Source organism: Dermacentor silvarum, chromosome 1 (genome assembly GCF_013339745.2).
Source record: "Dermacentor silvarum isolate Dsil-2018 chromosome 1, BIME_Dsil_1.4, whole genome shotgun sequence".
NCBI lineage: Eukaryota > Metazoa > Arthropoda > Arachnida > Ixodida > Ixodidae > Dermacentor > Dermacentor silvarum.
The window spans coordinates 183,381,960-183,400,074 of record NC_051154.1 but is presented as its reverse complement, the minus strand read 5'-3'; the positions used below and the strand labels follow the sequence as shown (position 1 = coordinate 183,400,074).

The window sequence follows — 18,115 nt, the reverse complement described above, 5'->3', positions numbered from 1 at the left end:
CGCTAATGATCACTCGAGGGGGACCATGCCGAAGTATAATGCAATGTAGCATAAACTGGGAAACATCGCCTGCAGTTGCAGAGGGTAGTGCTGCCGTCTCGCAGAACCGCGTCAGGTAGTCGGCACATACTATGATCCAGCGGTTGCCTGTGGAAGAACGTGGGAACGGTCCTATGAGATCGATGCCGACTTGCTCAAAGGGGGAACTGGGTGGCACCACAGGCTGTAAGAAACCGGCTGGAGCTGCAGTAGGTCTCTTGTGACTTTGACACTCGGCGCAAGTGGCTACGTATGTCTCCGTGGTCTTGCGCATTTGAGGCCAGTAAAACCTTTCTTTGGCTCGATGGAGTGTCCGCGTGGAGCCTAAATGACCTGAAGTTGGATCATCGTGCACGACGCGCAAAACAGAAGAGCGGAGGGCTTCTGGCACCACCAGAAGAAACTGTGCACCTATCGCGGAAAAATTCTTCTTATACAACAGTCCATCCCGAACACAAAAACTACATGATGTCGACTCTTTCGCTGCAGAGAAAAGTGGCTCTAAACTCGGGTCATCACGTTGCTCTCTTGCGAAGGTTGTGGCATCTGGGAAATCACGGTGTACGGATGCGATGAGGTGATCGAAACTTTCGGCGTCGCATTCCGTTGTACTAAGAGGCATCCGGGAAAGGCAATCGGCATCAGCATGTCGTCGGCCGCTCTTGTAGGATACAGTGAAGCTGTACTCTTGCAGACGCAGGGCCCATCGTGCAAGGCGTCCAGATGGATCGCGAAGATTCACGAGCCAGCACAAAGAATGATGGTCTGTAACGATCGTAAAGTGACGCCCATACAGGTACGACCGAAATCGCTGCACCGCAAAAATGACAGCAAGACATTCCTGCTCAGTCACCGTGTAGTTACGCTCGGGTTTGCTTAATGACCGACTTGCGTAGGCGATGACGTGCTCTTTGTCATCCACGCGCTGAATCAGAACAGCACCAAGACCTACACCACTCGCATCTGTGTGGACTTCTGTTGGCGCGGAAGGATTGAAGTGTCGGAGGATTGGTCGCGACGTCAGCAGAAACTTCAGCTGTCGAAAGGAAGCAGAACAATCAGGCGTCCACTCGAAAGCGGCGTTCTTGTGCAGGAGGCTGGTCAAGGGATAAGCGACGTCAGCAAATCGAGGAATGAACCGTCGAAAATAGGAGCAGAGTCCTAAAAAGCTGCGAAGTTGTTTGACGGACTGAGGTGGTTCAAATGCTTCAACAGCCTCTGTCTTCGCAGGGTCAGGCCTGACGCCGTCTTTGTCCACAAGATGTCCCAACACCAAGGCTTGGCGCTCACCAAAATGACACTTTTTAGAGTTGAGCACAAGACAAGCCTTCTGTATGCAGCTGAGTACAATACCAAGACGCGTGTTGTGCTCGTGAAATGTGCGTCCAAAAATAATAACATCGTCGAGGTAGCACATGCATATTTCCCACTTTAGACCTCGCAGAATAGTATCCATGAATCGTTCGAAGGTGGCGGGTGCGTTGCACAAGCCGAACGGCATGACATTGAATTCAAAAAGTCCATCGGGTGTTACGAACGCTGTTTTTTCCTTATCCTCGGCATGCATCGGGATTTGCCAGTAGCCGGATCTCAAGTCTACAGAAGAAAAGTAAGAAGCCGAATGAAGGCAGTCTAAGGCATCATCTATACGCGGAAGTGGGTAGACATCTTTCTTGGTAACATTGTTTAGCCGCCGATAATCAACACAGAATCGCCAACTGCCATCTTTCTTTTTAACGAGGATGACAGGTGCAGCCCAGGGACTCGCGGACTCCTGAATTATCCCTCTGTTCAGCATTTCCTGAACTTGCTCGCCAATTATCTTGCGCTCAGTCGGGGATACTCTGTACGGCTTCTGTCGTATAGGGTGCGCTGATCCGGTATTTATACGATGGCGTACTCGAGATGTCGGAATTTGGGACGTCGTGTCAGTCTGCGAAAAGTCAAACACTTGCGAGTGCTTGGATAGAACATCCAGTAACGTGTAGCGCTCACTCGTGCTGAGCGACTTGCTTACCATCTGAAGTAGTTTCGAGTCCGATGGGCAGGGATCGAGGGACTCGTCTACAGCTCCGAGTACAGCCAGTAACGCCGGTGTCTCTTCTTTGAAGAGAGCGAGCTTCATGCCAGAAGGGAGAAGTATGGGCTGGGCCGCATAGTTCATTGCCCATAATCCAGAGTGTCCTTCAACTACCGATACTAAACAATGCGGAACCAAAACGTTCTTCTTTACACAGGCCGAATGAAGCGGCTCCGTCGCGGCATCAAATGTGGCGGGGTTGGCACCAAAGCAAATGACCGGAACGCATACAGCGCATAGTGGGGGAATGACGATGTCCTCCGAAACACAAAAGGCACCTTCTTCACGTGGCGAGTTCTCCATGAGTCCTGTTATAACCTCGCGCTGTACCGAAAGCTCCCCACTTCGACAGTCAACGGTTGCACCACACTCCTGCAAGAAATCGATGCCTAAAATAACATCATGCGTGGATCGAGGAATAACGGCGAATTCAGTGGTAAATACTTTGCCACACAAACACACATCCGCAGTACAAACACCAATCGGGCACAGCGTGTCACCACTAACACTACGAAACGTGGAAATATTGTCCCAAGAAAACATCACTTTTTGTCCCAGTAGGGCTTTAAAATTTAAGCTCATCACGGAAATTGTTGCCCCAGTATCCACAAGAGCCATTGTAGGTATATCGTCAACAAGCACGTGCACTTTGTTTTTCAGCATGAAAACTGGCGGAGGAATGTCGGTTGGCAGCGAACGGTATCCAGCGACCTCACCCCCATCGGCCGCACTGCCTAGTTTTCCGGTGGTGGGGATAGCCGGCGACGCCGCGGCGATGGAGACCGCCGAGTACGTGGAGCAGGCGGTGGCGTTAAGCTGCGATCGGAGGCTGGTGACGGGTTCCGGAAGCTACCTTGGCGAATTCCACGATTGGTTGGCGGGCGTGGAGGCCATGACGCGGAAAAGGGTTGATAATTTGACTGGTACGTCGCTCGTGAAGGTTCTCGGAAAGGTCGGCGGCGGTCACAAAACCTGGCGATGTGGCCAGGGACCCCGCAACTATAGCACACACGAGGAGGCCGAAATTCACGGTGCTGCTCAAAGCCTTCATTTCCGCCACCGAGCATGGGGTATCGGTCATGATCGTCGTATTCTCTGTACCCCGAATAAGTGGTACGGTACCGCTGCGCCGGATAAGAAGTGCGGTGCTGCTGCTCGTTGTTGAAGCGTGGCCGGTTGGTGGGTGCAGATGGAAGCACAGCTCTATAATCGTCCACGTTCGCCGCATTAATAGAGGGTTGCCACGACGTAGCTGGTAGTCCGGGTTCGTTGCCTCGTGCGTCGCCGCTACCATAACGGCCGATTTCGTGGCACCGGAGGAGCTCTTCCCGAACTATCTGTCGTATTGTAGACGACAGATCGGATGGTGTGCTCGCGTCAACGCAGGCCAATGTCGGCACATTAGCCAAACGGCCAAATTTCGGTGCCACGCGACGCATCTTCAGTGCTTCAAACGTGCGACAATGTTGGATGACGTCGGCCACAGATGTCAGGTTTTCTTTAGCAATCAAGAACTGATATACATCTTCAGCTATGCCCTTGAGAAGATGACCCACCTTATCTTCATCAGACATGCTTGAATCCACGAGTCTACATAGCTTGAGGACCTCTTCTATGTACATGGTACATGTCTCGCCAGAGAGTTGGGCCCTTTGGGACAGAGTCTGTTCAGCTCGCTTCTTCTTCGCTGCGGAGTCCCCAAAGCACCTTTTCAGTTCTTGTACAAATGTATCCCAGGTCGTAAGCGTGTTCTCGTGGTTGTCGTACCACATGAGAGCAGTGTTCGTGAGCGAGAACACAACATTTGACAGCTGAGAGGTGGAGTCCCAGCCGTTATGTTTGCTCACCCGTCGGTACTGCTTCAACCACTCGTCCACATCCTCACCGCCAGTCCCGGCAAAGCTGGGTGGCTCCTTGTACGGTTGCGAAGAACCCGTCGGTCTCGGAGCTTCAGTTTCTCGGGACATGCCTGCTGCTGAGGATGGTGGAAGTCCCGCCAGTCGACGGCTGCGACGAGGTTCAGGGGGTAGCGATTCCGTCGTTGGATGCTTAGATACCCAGCACCTTCCACCACTCTGTTACGGGGTGTGTAGAAGGCGTTTATTGCAGAAAGCCATAGGGCAAGTGGGTGCCGATACTACACGTCGTCCTTCTCTTCCTCGCTGCTCTCCTAATGTTGTTGCTGCTGATGCTGCCGCTCCACTACCTTTGACGCACTGTAACAATATATATATATTGTAGAGATCGAGGTGCCTTCCCACGCCTCGTCTCCCTGCTCGCGCGTTGTGCTTAGCTCGATCTCCCTGCTCGCGCGTTGTGCTTAGCTCGATCTCCGGGAACTGCCGCTGTAACGGCAATATGGCGTACACGGCTAGCACGCCGGAGCTAATTTCCCGCGCAAATCGTGCTTCTCCCTCCCGGAATTGGCTTGACATGCGAGAACACGTCACCGGGACGTGCCCTGGTTGGCCTCCTGGGTGGCGGCCCCCAGGTGCCCCCCTCCACCCAAGCTCTCTTCCGCCGACCGCTTCCTCGCCGCGGCAAATGCTCACAGGCCCCCAACGAGTTGGTTTTGTGGGACCTTTGTTCTCGCGAATCCTCGTTATCACTCTTGGTGAAGCGCTACCCGGTTAGCCCTAGCGCAGCAGGCGCGCCTGCTTGATCGGTCTTGCGGTGAGCCTTTGCCTGTAAGCGCCGTGACTGTCGCACTGTGCTGTATCTTGGGTGAATAAACCCATGTCTGTTGGCAAACTGACGCCGGAGCCTTCTCTTCGCCGTGTTGGAGAGTCGACGAACCCTGCCGTAGTGCCTTTGTGTGTTGTGGAGTGGAGGAGCGCCGTGCCCTTTCCTGACCGTAGCTCGTAGGGTGAGCCTACTGCGAACCCATCTCCTCAATATACAGGGTGTTTCAGTGAACACTTTCAAAATTTTTTAAAGGTTGCCTGTGGCAGATAGCCCTATTCTAGTTAATGAGCTGATCTACTCGAAGAGGCGGACATTACTTGCACAAAAAATTGAAATACATAATTGACTAATTAACAAAAATTCACTAATTAAGTTTTTAACTACCTACCTGATTTGTATTGCAATTTACAAATTGTAGCCGTGGAGTTCGCAAGGCGGATCCGCTTGGAATTAATTCTCAGGGTGATACCCGTTTCGAGATATTAATTCCCTAAGTTTGCAGAGAAATGCATTGACGTTCCAGTTAATTTTGTGCTTCGATGCATAAAGCGACGTTTTTTTAAGAAACTAACTGGAACGCCAATGCATTTCTCTGAAAAGTTTCGGAATTAATATCTCAAAACAGGTGTCATCCCAAGAATTCATTCCAAGTGGATCCGCCTTGCAAACTCCGTGGCTACAATTTGTAAATTGCAATATGGGCCACCAGGTAATTAGTTAAAAACCTAATTAGTGAATTTCCGTTAATTATTCGATTATGCAGTTCAATTCCTTGTGCAAGTAATGTCCGCCTCTTCGAGTAGACCAGCTCATGAACTAGAATTGTGCTATCTGCCACAGGCAATCTTTAAGAATTTTTGAAAGTGTTCGCTGAAACACCCTGTGTATATATATATATATTTTTTTTTTTTTTGCTATCTATACTGCTGATTGGTCTCATTATATTTGATAAAATATAAATATCCATCATTCAGAGCTAAAACTAAGAAACTGAGAAGCCAAAAAATAGATTTATTGGGGTTTCTATGTAGCAGAAAGCACCTTTCGGCAAGCCGCACACGAGCTGCGGCTGCATACATTTTTACAGCAAAAGCTGTATATGGCTAGGCAAAATGAAAAACCGTTCGTCCCATGTTTCTCTAAACATCTCCATTGGCTGCGCCGCCAGTTACGTCATTCTCTACGTCGCACCCAAGTGTGCACGCTGCTGGCAGCGCCGTTAGTGACGCCGTTCTCTGCATCGTATCTGCTCTGCCCGCAACGCCGGCTCCGCGGCTCCCCGTTGTCGCATGCGTTTGATATCTCGAGTTAGCTTGGCGTCGTGGTTAGCAGCACCCGCCCGCCATTGGCACTTGCGTTTTCCTTCGTGATTTCAACGTGGACGTTTTGTCGCAGCCGAAGCAAAATTGCCGCTTGAGAAACTTCCGCTGAAAGTGGGCGTTTGCCCTGGCAAACGCGTTCCCGCCATTGCCACGTTGACGCTGCTCTGCTTGCAACGCTGCTTCGTCGGCTCGCCGTTGTCGCATGCGTTCAATATCTCGAGTTAGCTCGGCGTCGTGGTTAGCAGCATCCGCCCGCCATTGGCGCTTGCGTTCTCCTTCGGGATTTCAACGTGGACGTTTTGTCGCAGCCGAAGCAAAATTGCCGCTTGAGAAACTTCCGCTGAAAGTGGGCGTTTGCCCTGGCAAACGCGTTCCCGCCATTGCCACGTTGACGCTGCTCTGCTTGCAACGCCGCTTCGTCGGCTCGCCGTTGTCGCATGCGTTCGATATCTCGAATTAGCTCGGCATCGTGGTTAGCAGTATCCTCCCGCCATTGGCGCTTGCGTTCCACTAGAAACACAAACATGTAATCAATAATTGAGAAACACTTTAATGCAGCGTCGGGGATTAACCCACTGCTAAACACCGGGGCCGCACGTTTCAGCTTCACTGGTTAACCATCTGTACGGTGTGCTTGGGTGGTGTTTTTTTTTTATTCGAGGTTTTGTATCGGAGCAAAAAAAATACCATTTACATAAGGACTTCAAATGTGTCTCCTGATTCGCCTTCACAGAAGCTGTCTCTCGCTGACCAACGTACACATTCTCATGTTAAAGGGCCAGTAAACAACCCTCGATATGAAAATTTTTCACAAGCAGACAATTATTGACTAGAGGGGCTCACGTGAGGCCTGGTGACCTTGTGCACCCACTTGTTCAGGTCATACACACAAACCGAGCCTAGGTTCCCCCTTCCCCTTATTGGCTATGGGCCTGAATGTGAAGCAGTGAAGGCCTTTAAAGGGTAGAGGAGTGTATGGGATGAGGGATTCTTTTGGTGACCTGACTGGGTGGCACCAGTCAGGTCACCAAATGCATCATCTTTGCAAGAAAGTGGTCACCTCCATAGAAGAGGTGGCTTCTGCTGTGGTACAGAGTTGGCATTGCCAGGCCAAAGCACTGCATAAATTTTTACCTGTCAAAACAGCTGAGCAGTGCGCCATTGACTTAGAAATCACTCGAGCATTGAAGATTTGTCATTCAAAAAAGGTAATGGCAGAACAGCAAAAAGCTTCTTGTCATGCAAAGGCACAGGGTGAGATGGAGCAGCATGAAGCTACACTTGAAGTGTTGCAGCCCACAACTAAGCAGTAAAATCAAAGAATAAGCTATGGCCATTCACAGTGTACATCTGCTACAAATGAAATTCAATCTTCGGTTCTGAAAAACTTTCGCCATGCCTGCAGTGTGTGTGATAGACTGTTGTGCTCACAAATAATGCTGCTACTCATAAAAGTTACTCCAAAGTATTACTTGCAATAAAATAATATAAATAACATATTTGTGGGATTCGGACAGAAAATGTTCCACAGTGTGTTTTTCGAAAAATTTCAGGTTCTTTCAATCCAAATGCCTATAGAGAAATCATTGACTGTTAGAATCTCTCAAATGTGGTCGCATATATCTGTCAGATGTTAACACGAAATGTCTGTGGATTTTTCTTTTACTTTATTTTCGTACATGTGTGGTGGCTTGCAGAAGCACTGGCTGCCCACCAGTGAAATGTACCACTTTTTTCATTGCTAGTTGTGTTGAGTATTTTGAAATTATCATGCACATGAATTTCAATCTAAGCAAGTGTAAGGTAGCTTGTACTAAACATCTGTGTGCAAATTTTTGTATACTGACAAAATCAACTTTGCATTTTGGAAGTAGAGGTGCAAATTAGGTGTAATTTTTTTTTCTCCTCCTAAAGTTTTTTTGTTGTTATTTTTTTAGATGTATACATGGTGATGTAATGTGTATTGAGCACTATTTTTACTTGTTCTGCCTCTAATTTGATTTGTTATAGACCAAGCTGAATGAAACAATCCTTCCATGGGGTCTGGAGGTCATCAAGGTCACTCTGTAAGTGTGCTTTAGTATACGAAGTTGTAAAATGTTCTGTCCTCTATGATTTATTTATTTTTCAGAATCGATAAGCATAAATTGCTGTCACTGCATCATGAAAAAGAAAATGGTTATCAATCACACAAGTAAACCAGAAAAATCAGTACCTGGCATACAGTATTTAGCAAACCAAAAAGCAAGAATGTAGCTGTAATGTTGACTCATCTTTTAACTGGGCATCTGCCTACAGTGAGAACCAAGAATAGTAAATTTTCAGACACATCTAAACACTAGTGATTACATTTATAGGTGCATATACAATGTCGGTTTCTTTGAATCTGCATAATGCTATAAAAAAATGTTTTTATGATGCATGCATTTGTATGAAAAATCGTTACTGAATTCTGGCAACTGTTGTACCTGCTGTCGCAGTTGTGAAATTAAGGTGGTCTGTTGAATACATGCCCCCATGAAAAAATTGTTCAGTATAAAAAAGGCAGAAGTAGAAGTGCAAGAAAAATGAAACGAATTAAAAATAAAATGTGGTACAACTCCTAAAAGTGAGAAAAATATTGACTAAGAGAATCCACACCTTTCTTGTGTTGAACAAGACGCATATTAACTTGTGAGACCCATTTTTTTGCACCTTGTGTCTTGGGCTCCACACATTAGTCCTAACTACTGTAGCTTTCAAAGTGAACATTCGACTTCTATTAATTAAATCTTGATAGGACCAATGAAATTGATCAAATTATCTGGTGGGTAGAATTTATAGAGGCAGAAAAAAACACGCAGACACACAGCTGCTTCATTTCATGGTATTTACTTGATTCTAACATGCCCCAGATCTTACATGCACCAAGTTTTCATGGCTCCATAGTTGAAAACGGTGTGCACTGATATCTAATCCACATCCGATTTTATAACAAAATAATAAAAAAGTATCATGCCTTCGATTCTGGCAATTGGAAAGATGAAACCTGTAGAGTGTAGAGTTTAGCATCATATAATAGAAATTTATTTAATCTAATGTTCATTGTCGTCAGTCTCGGACAGCTTTTTATTACTGTTTATGCACCACAACATCTCTCCATCCTCCTTGTGAATTGAATTTGATACTGTGTATTTTCACACTGCTCCGACACAATTGCAAACAGGGTGGTGGCTCACACCTAGACTAACTGCTTTGCCAGTTTGTCCTGTGCCGCTTACAAGTGTCAGGACCACCGAAAACATGTGACACGGCTCTCTTGCCACTAACTTATCTTGTCCAATAACTTATCTTTTGAATGGGCTTTCATAATTGCAGCCTCAAAGCAATGCCCTTCTTGCCATCCTACACGAAAACTTGTGTTTCCATTTTATGATGGCAATGGCAACGACACTGGCTCTGAGGATAGGCTGTTGCTAACATCACGAATGTGGTTTCTGTCTCGTGTCCAGTAGTAATGTTCGGGCAATTTTCGAACCAGATTTCTTGATAAAAAATGTGCATACTACAATCGAGTAAATACATAATCACTCATTATGAGCTGCTATTTTTGCCTTGAAATCTGCCAAGGGAAGACTGGAAATCACTTTTTGATGGGAGATAATGTGTCTTCATATCCACTGTACCCTAGCGCCACCAGGACAAACGCTGCAGCCATTGGAGTCATGATTTGTGGCACCATTGGGGTCACGCGCTTGCATGCTGACCAGCCAATTTCGAATTATCTGAGGGCCAATTTCTGGATTGATATTGTAACAAGGAAAGCGAGAGGTAAAATATGTATTTACACAACAGGCAATATGGCGAAATCCGCACGCGAGCCGAGACGTGCCTTCGTCTTCCTTTCGCTACCCGCCGCGGTTGCTCAGTGGCTATGGTGTTAGGCTGCTGAGCACGAGGTCGCGGGATCGAATCCCGGCCACGGCGGCCGCATTTCGATGGGGGCGAAATGCGAAAACACCCATGTACTTAGATTTAGGTGCACGTTAAAGAACCCCAGGTGGTCCAAATTTCCGGAGTCCCCCACTATGGCGTGCCTCATAATCAGAACTGGTTTTGGCACGTAAAACCCCATAATTTAATTCTTTTTTTCTTTTTTTTTTGTCTTCCTTTCGCTGCGTCCTCGTGCGCGCGCTTGGGTAACGTTCCTGTGACAACCCCCCGGCGGCAGGAGCACCGACTCGGTGTTGTTCAAGGACACGAGAGGCAAGTAACAAGGGGATGACAGCTAAGGTTTGTAGACATAGTACGGTTTGAGCCGTTCAACGTGCACAATTTCACATTGTGAGCGGTGAGTCGACGATGTCGGGGTTTGGAGGGGTGCAATTTCATAGGTGAGGTTGGTGACTTGTCGAAGAACACGGTAAGGGCCTGTGTAAGGCAACAGAAGCTTTTCTGAGAGTCCGACTCTGCGCGTTGGAGTCCAGAGGAGAACGAGGGAACCTGGCGAAAAATGGTTGAGCCGGCGATGCCTGTCGTATAAAGCTTTCTGTCTTGCTTGCGATGTGGCTAATTGGTGGCGAGCAAGCTGACGGGCATGATCAGCTCGAGCAATGGCGTCGTGGGCATACTCAGTGGTGGTAGACGTATCCGAAGGCAGCAGGGTATCCATGGGTAAAGCTGGATCACGCACGGCCCAAGAGCAAATAAAAAGGAGCGAAACCGGTAACATTGTGGCGTGATGAATTGTAGGTGAACGTCACGAATGGAAGGTTACCGTCCCAATCGCGGTGATCCGAGGACACATACATCGACAACATGTCCGTGAGCTTGTGCTGGATTGCGCACGATGTAAGAATGTCGGCGATTACTTTTGAGAGGAACTACGGGCCTCTGTCCGTAAAAAGTTGTTTAGAGGCACCGTGATTAAGTATAACATTGTGCAACAAAAAGTCTGCGGCGTCAGTTGCACAGCTTGTAGGGAGGGCGCGCGTGATCGCATACCGTGTGGCGTAATCCATTTGTTCCCTAAGTAAGGCACCGGGAAAGGGCCAAGCAAGTCGACACCAATGGTGAAGAAAGGCGCATACGGGATCTCCAGGGGTTGAAGGGGACCTCTAGGGGAAATGGTGGGCTTCTTTCGGCGTTGGCAGCGCTCACACGAAGCGACGTACTGGCGCACCGGCCGATACATGCTGGGGCAGTAAAATCGGCGGCGCGAGCAGTCGAATGTAAAAGCAACGCCGAGGTGGCCCGCCTTAGGTACGTCATGAAGTTAAGCAATGACGGTCGACCGCAGCTGCTCCGGAATAACAAGCAGGAGCTCGGGGCCGGCAGGGAACATACTGCGACAGTACAGTACTGAGTGCTATCTCTGAGCAAAAACATGCGGAGGTCGGCCTCTGAAGGCGAAGACTCCAGGCATGCAATAAGTTGTTGCAGTGCGACATCACGCCTTTGTTCAGCTCCAATATGAGTGAAGTTCGAGATCTGCATGACGCAGGCTATTCTAGTGTCGCCGGAGTCACAGTCAGGTGGGTTCACCGGGTGACGGGATAGACAGTCCGCATCCTGATGTAATCGACCAGACTTGTAGATGATGAAATAGGAGTACTCCTGCAGCCGCAAAGCCCAGCGACCGAGGCGGCCAGTTGGATCTTTCAGGCATGAAAGCCTACGTAGTGCATGGTGGTCAGTCACAACAGAGAACTGTGGGCTGTAGAGGTAGGGCCGAAATTTTGCGACGGCCCAGACAAGAGCGAGACATTCTCTCTCAGTGATGGAGTAGTTCTGCTCGGATCTCGAAAGAAGACGGCTGGCATAAGCTATCACTCGGTCGTGTCCATGCTGCTGTGCTAAAACAGAGCCTATGCCATGACCACTTGCATCGGTATGGACCTCCGTAGGGGCGGAGTCATCAAAGTGAGCCAGAATAGGGGGTGTCGTAAGCAGGGTTATCAGCGTGGTAAAAGCTGAAGCTTGTGAAACACCCCAGGAGAAATGCACGTCTTTCTTAAGACGTTTGGTAAGTGGCCGGGGGATAGTCGCAAGATCTCTCTCTAAACGGCGAAAATACGAGCAGAGGCCAACAAAGCTGTGAATGTCATGGTTGGAACGTGGTATAGCGAAATTGACCACTGCACGAACCTTGTCGGGGTCTGGCCTGATACCTGCAGCGTCAACAAGGTGCCCAAGGATTGTAATTTCATGGATTGTAATTTCACGGCGACCGAAATTGCATTTGGAGGAATTCAACTGCATGCCAGCTCGCCGGAACACATAGAGAACCACTGACAGACACTGCTAGTGACTTGAGAACGTAGATGAAAACACGGCATCGCCGAGGTAGCATAGGCAAGTGGACCATTTCAAACCCCGAAGAAGGGAGTCCATCATGTGTTCGAATGTCGCTGGGGCATTGCACAGACCAAACGGCATGACCTTGAATTGATAAAGACCGTCTGGTGGTATAAACGCAGTCTTTTCGCGATCATTGTCGTCCACTGAAATTTGCCAATAGCTTGAATGGAGGTCGATCAAGGAAAAATATGTAGCTCCGTGGAGACAGTCAAGCAGGTCGTCAATTCGTGGCATGTATAAACATCCTTTTTAGTGACCTTGTTTAGGTGACGATAGTCGATGCATAAATGCTAACTGTTAGCCTTCTTCTTTACGAGGACAACAGGGGAAGCCCAAGGGCTGCAAGAAAGCTCAATGATCTCCTTTTCGAGCATCTTGTCGACTTCTTCCTGAATGACGTGACGTTCAGTCGCGGACACTCAATAAGGACGCCGATGAATTGGGCGAGCATCACCAGTGTTGATCCGGTGTGCTACTTTAGAGGTTTGGTCCAACAGCCCGCCGTCAAAATCAAATATGTCCTGTATGATGTTAGCAAGCGGCACAGCTCCTGAAAGTAGGACCTTGAAAGGTCAGGTGCTATCATTTTATCGATGTTGTCGGGTATCTTGGACTGTGTCTTGGGGCAAGGAGACAGCAAGGCGGTATCAGGATCAATAGCAAACTGGGCGTGTTCTTTAAGGGCAGATACACTCTCCAGTGTGATGCCTTGCGGTAAGATTTGGGGAATGGTGCCGCAGTTCAAAAGAGTTACGTACGTGCGGTTGTCAGCAACTGTCACAACTGCATACGGCAGGGCTATGTTGCGCGTAAGGATCACGTCTAGCGTCGGTGATAGCACGTAGTCGCTGTCAGGTACTTGTGGGGTCGGTGACAAAGGAACATACGTAGAGGCTTTCGGCATCAGCCGAATAAATTCGGCGGAGCGCAAGTGCGCGAGTGGTTTATCGGCGGCATCTTGGGGCAGAGGGAGTTCCAACTGTAGGAGACTGGCGGCACAATCGATGAGGGCTGAGTGGGACGACAGGAAATCATTGCCAAGGATTAGTTCGTAATGGCACTGGTCCAGGATGGCGAACTGAACTGTGGCATTGTATCCGGCAATGCTCACGCGGGCAGTGCACATTCCAACGACGGGAGGTGTACTGCCCGTCGGTGACTCAGACGGCGATTGAAGTAGCAGGCGTGAGCACTTTGCGGGAGACAATGAGGAAGGTGCAAACTCATTACTGATATATGTGCGCCTGTGTCAATTAGCGCTGACACTTTCACCCCGTCTACTTCAACTTCCAAGAGGTTTCCAGTTGTGGGCACAGTCAAAAGAGGATTTTCAGGTCGGGCAGGCAATGCATCGGCACCTCTGGGCGCTGCATCTTTTAGTTTTCCGAGAAGCGTCCAGCGGAACTGGGTGATGTGGACTGATGAAGTAGTGGGAGCGTGACCGACGGTTACGTGGCGACGGGGAACGGCTGGAACTCCGTGCTGGCAAGGTTGCGTCATTATGATGCACTTGAAAGCCCTCCCCAAATGTTGGGTATCTGGAATCCTGGCGGCTGTTGGGCTGGAATGACCGATACGGTGGATGCATCCGATTGCGGCAGTGGCGAGCAATGTGGCCAATCCCCCTGCAGTTGAAGCAGATCGGCCTGTCATCATGTGTCGCCACTCTGCTAGGTCACGATATCGGCGATAAAGAAGCTCCCGGTGTCGAATGGGCGACGGGTCCACGGCCGCACGACTGAACGCACAAATAGGCCTAACACCAGTGTGCTCCAACTCCTGGCGCACAACCGCTTGAATTAACGCAATGCTTGGTTCAGGTTCCTGGTTGTGGCTATGAAAAGCAGTAGGTGAAGCGTTCTCTATCTTGCGTTGAATGATGCGCACCACGTCTTCTGTAGGAGGAGCTTGACGAGGCAGTGGAGAGTCCTCGCAAGAACTAGCAGCGGCAGTGTTAGGCAACCGGACGAACCTCGACTGAATGCGGCGACTCTTCGCTTGCTCAAACCGCCATCACTCTGCAGTAATGTCAGCTACTGTGGTGCAGTTCCTGAAGACGTGTAAATTGAAAGCATCGTCAGCGATTCATTTTAATATATCGCCAACCTTGTCCTATTCCGACATCTTCTCATCGACCTTCCGACAAAGGGCCAAAATATCCTGAATGTAGGCGATGTAGGACTCAGTAGTCATCTGCACTCGAGGGGCGAGTTCTTGTTTCGCGGCGCGCTGATGACCATCTGGCTGACCGAAAGGAAGGAGGCAAGAGAAAGGCAGAAGGCAGGGAGGTTAACCAGAATAATGTCCGGTTGGCTACCCTACACCGGGGGAATGGGAAGAGGGAACACAAAGATGACAGGGAGAGAGAGGAGGGAAGGAAAGAAGGGAAATGAGCGGTTAGTTCGCTGACGCGTGTGTTAGTGCACTAATAGTCACAGACGTTCACACAAGCCCGTCGTCCTCAAGAAGCACACAAGTGCCTTCACCGCTTTATGGACCGACGAGCGATGGGGGCGGTGTTCCAGCAGCACCTACACGGAAAGCGTCCGATTGTCCAGTTTTTTTAGCGCGTTAGCAAGTTCTTGTCTTTCTTGGACATATCGTGGACAGTGGCACAGCAGGTGGTCAATAGTTTCGTCGGTGCTGCAGACCTCGCATGCTGCACTGTCGGTCACTCCAATTAATGTAGAGTATGCCTTTGTGAAGGCAACTCCTAACCAAAGGCGACAGAGAAGCCAAGCTTCACGTCAAGGAAGTCCGAATGGAAGTCGGAGTTGCAGTGAGGGGTTTAATTGATGCAGTTGTGTAAGTCGTAAGTTTGGCGAGTTCCACTCGGTCAGTTAGAGACTGCATGCCAGGTGTCGAAGCTGCCTTGCAGCGTCTGTCTTCGAAAGTGGAATTGGAACGCTGAGCTCTTCTTGGTGTGATATGCAAGCAGCGTTATCTGTGGAATCATTGCAACTGATTCCACAATGACCAAATACCCATTGAAATACAACCTCGTGGCCTTTTTGTTGGACATGATGGTGAAGTTTCACGGTTTCGTATCTCAACTGTTCATGACAGCCGCGTCGGAGAACTGACTGTATGCATTGTAATGCCAATTTTGAGTCTGAAAACACAGCCCATTTTCTAGGTCTTTCAGAATCAATTAATTCTAGTGCACGACGCAGAGCCGTTAGTTCTGCCACCGTTGAGGTCGTGACATGCGATGTCTTGAACCGCAGTGTTATTCCTCGCGTTGGTATAACCACCGCACCACCAGAACTGGACGATGTAGTCGATCCATCGGTATAGATGTGCATGTGGTTGCTGTACTTTTCATGCAAGAGGAGTAAGCTCAGTTGTTTTAGAGCAGGGACCGGTACATCCGACTTCTTCTGTAGTCCTGGAATCGTTATATGTACTTGTGGACAGCTCAAACACTCCGGAGGAAGCACTGGCTTGGCCGCAGGTGCGTACCCTGAAGTAAACAATGCACGATGTGCACTGACAGTAGTGCTAAATGTCGAGCAGGTCCTTTCAGCAGTGAGGCTCGCCAGATGGTGGGAAGGGGTCCTAGCATAGTGTCTGAGATGCGTACGCATTGTCTCAACGGTAATGTGCGTCGTGATTGGGTAATCCTGGGCAATGGCAATGGTTTCAGCCATTGACGCACTGCATGGTAAGCCAAGACATATCTTATCAAACACGAACAGTACGCATTGTCTCAACGGTAATGTGCGTCGTGATTGGGTAATCCTGGGCAATGGCAATGGTTTCAGCCATTGACGCACTGCATGGTAAGCCAAGACATATCTTAAGGGCTTGGGCTTGAATGCTCTGAATCGTACGGAGGTTACTCTTGCAGCTGTTAATATTGCAGGCAGGCTGTACCGCAGGAATCCAACGAACAACACCTTGTACAGCTGTAACATACCATGTATGGATACTCCCCAACTATTTCCTGCAAGGAACCTGAACAGGTGACAGATAGCACTCAGCCGCTTTTTCACGTAATTCACGTGCGGAGTCCAAGACAGGTCTCTGTCAATTACGACTCCCAGGAACCTGTGACTTCTGCTGTATGTTATAAGTTGTCTGTTGATTGATATTCCGTAAGCAGACATTGGCTTCCTGGTGAGTGCCACCATTGCACACTTTCCACATGAAATTTCAAGTCCTTGTTGACGAAGGTAGCAAGATGTCATTGTGGCTGCCTTTTGAAGCCGAGCGCGAAGCTGAAGTCGTGTTACACCTGATGCCCAAATGCAGATGTCGTCCACCTAGATAGAAAGTCGTACGGTGCTTGGCAGGTTGTCAACTAATCCAATGAGGAAAAAAGATCCCGAAGCTTCTACTTGCAAAGGTCCCAACTTGTGAGCTCCGCTTCGTGCGTGTCGTACCACACGCGAGCTGTGCCTTGCTGGTAGAATACAACGTTTGCCAGCATCAACATCGGGTCCCAGGGGTTGCAGGCACTGACGCATTCGTACCAGTTCAACTAGTCGTCTACGTCGACCTTGCCAGTTCCGGTAAACGTACCAGGGACAAACTTGTGCTAACATGACCGATGGTGTTGCAGACGGCTACGCAAATGCAGATGGCTCACGTTGACTATCCAGTAGTCCAGTCTGCATCGCCATTGCCTTCGGTCGCACGAGGAGTCCACTGAGGAGTTCCGTGATGTCGTGGTGTTACCCAGCACCTCCACCAAAATGTAACAAGGAAAGCGAGAGCTAAAATATGTATTTACACAACAGGCATTATGGCGAAATCCACACACGAACCGAGGCGTGCCTTTATCGTTTACCTTTCGCTGCGTCCTCGTGCGCGCGCTTGGGTAATGGTCCTGTGACAATATAACTAAAGTTCTGGCCCATTGAAATGTATGGCCACTGGCCGGGGCCATTGGTCGAGATTGAATTAACCAGAGTTGAAGAACGGAAGTCTACTGTATTGATTTTTTCTCTGCACACATCGCGTTTGCCAACCATGACACTACAGAAAACCTTACAACACATCACACCATATGATTACACATTTGGGTGCCATATGCCGATACCAGCACCAACATTTAGGGTGCATGCAGAAAATTTTAGAGCACGGGAGAACTGCATCATCAGCTGCTTCCTAGAGCTCTACTTTGCCATGCTTCATGCTCAGCTATGGGTGCACTCTCCCGTGCTTGCATGTTGAGCTGCAGTGATCTCATGTATGGATTTAGCAATTTGTTCTCACATCTTTTGATGATGTAATGACTGCACTTTTTCTATTGAAAAAGCTAATGAGTCAGTTTCCAGTGGTGGCGTTGGGCACGAAGTCAGTTCCAAGCATAGCTTTCTTATGTTCGTGTTTGATGATCATATTAAGTGCCATTTTCTCGAGACACAGCCAACCAAATTAGTAATAGTAGAGTGGTAGCAGTAGGATTTTTTAAGCGCTCTAGATTTAACGTAGTGCTGCTACTATCCGCTAGTGTCCTCCCCTCCCTAGTCACTTGCCATTGTTCCAAATATCCATGGCAATGCATATGTAGTGTGGAGTAGCTAGCTAGTTAGATGGCAGAAATGACAGTGGTAATAATAAGATGATAGTACTATACTAAACACTGTACTGAATTGAGAATTTCATTAAGCTGAGGGTTATGCCTGATGCTCTTCTTTTTTTT

The 18,115-nt window shown here is 48.7% G+C and overlaps 1 protein-coding gene across 1 annotated transcript in view; it reads left to right on the top strand.

The window, feature by feature from the left end:
• Positions 1–18,115, top strand: part of LOC119436505 (stomatin-like protein 1) — a 62,127-nt gene that overhangs the window by 21,991 nt on the left and 22,021 nt on the right. Inside the window, exon 6 of the mRNA XM_049658234.1 lies at positions 8,137–8,192. Coding sequence (XP_049514191.1) covers positions 8,137–8,192 — 56 coding nt within the window. The remainder of the gene's footprint in view (positions 1–8,136; positions 8,193–18,115) is intronic.